Below are 1,265 nucleotides of genomic sequence, written 5' to 3' on the forward strand. Positions count from 1 at the left end.
GGAACAATAAAAATATAAAGAGTTACTATATTATTATATTTTACATAAATATTAAAATCCAAAAATTGCATGTTTTAAAAACTGTAAAAAAAAAAAATTATAGTTTTAAATTCATAAAGATATCAATTAAACTAATAAATGTAGTGGATATTCATCTACAATTTATTCATCAAATTATTTAATAGAAACCTTAAGGAAGTCTTGGAAAGGGAAAAGGACAAATCATACTGGGACCGAAACTGTACATTACATTGTAAGAAATAATAAACAAAATATATGTGCTAACACTACATACATATTAATGAAAATAGCAAATATTTCATTTAAATTTCCACAAAATTTTTATATCTCTTTGATTTTCTCTTTAATATTTTTCATATATTTATGTTTTCATTTTTCCTACATAAGAGATACATTTTTCCATATGAATTTATTAAACCTTAGATATTCTAATTTATCTCCTTTGAAATTTTTTTTTTCTTTTACTTTTTTCATTATGCTTCCTCATTATTTACGTTTGATGTATGATTCTTTTGTTCTGTATTACAATTGTCGTTATCTGATCTTTCTCTATTATATCTCCTAAATCCACGGTAACAATTTAGTAAAAGATGCTGCAATATAAAATAACAGTTATTTAAAAAGACATTTTTCCTAATATTTAGAGAAATTTAATTTAAGTAAAAATATGAAATCTAAATAAAAAAGTTACTCACATTTTAAATAAATGAATTTCAACTTACCCTTATAGTGAAGAAAAATAAAGTAGAATAGAAAGCAACACTGCATAAAAAAGATCCCATATAATCCCCTGGCCGGTTATTTCGAATGTATACTCCTTGGTTTTCTGGTGAATTGTTAATAATAACATTTTGTTCTTCTATAAGTATTTCACTTTGATTTGGAATAGGCAAATTAGGTAAATTAGCGTCACAATTATCTTGAGCATTTAAACGTATTGTAACATGAGAATTTTTAATATAATCATCATCCTCAAAGGAATGTGGATCATAATTTTCTTCAGATTCCATTTATAATTACTATATTTTTACAAGGCAAAATAACTTATTTTAATTATAAAGCATAATTTAAAGAGTTTCAATTCGTTCCTCTAATGATTAGTATGTATAATTTAAAAAATAAAAAACGGAGGAAAATATATTAATTATGAAAAAAGGACTATAGATTAAAAGTAGAAATAAATTAGGAAAGAAAAAAAAAAATTTAATATTTAACCTCCAACCCTTTAGATCTTTTTTAAACAA

The 1,265-nt window shown here is 22.8% G+C and overlaps 1 protein-coding gene across 1 annotated transcript; it reads right to left on the minus strand.

Annotated features, from left to right (window-relative positions):
- Nucleotides 1-494: 494 nt before the first annotated feature.
- Nucleotides 495-1,031, minus strand: PGAL8A_00000700 (hypothetical protein; the record flags this gene model as incomplete). Its single annotated transcript, XM_028670122.1, has 2 exons — nucleotides 495-614; nucleotides 744-1,031. 2 exons carry the CDS (start codon nucleotides 1,029-1,031, stop codon nucleotides 495-497), a joined length of 408 nt encoding a protein of 135 aa, XP_028525889.1.
- Between the last annotated feature and the right edge of the window lie 234 nt (nucleotides 1,032-1,265).

Source organism: Plasmodium gallinaceum (genome assembly GCF_900005855.1).
Source record: "Plasmodium gallinaceum strain 8A genome assembly, contig: PGAL8A_v1_5, whole genome shotgun sequence".
Taxonomy (NCBI): Eukaryota; Apicomplexa; class Aconoidasida; order Haemosporida; family Plasmodiidae; genus Plasmodium; species Plasmodium gallinaceum.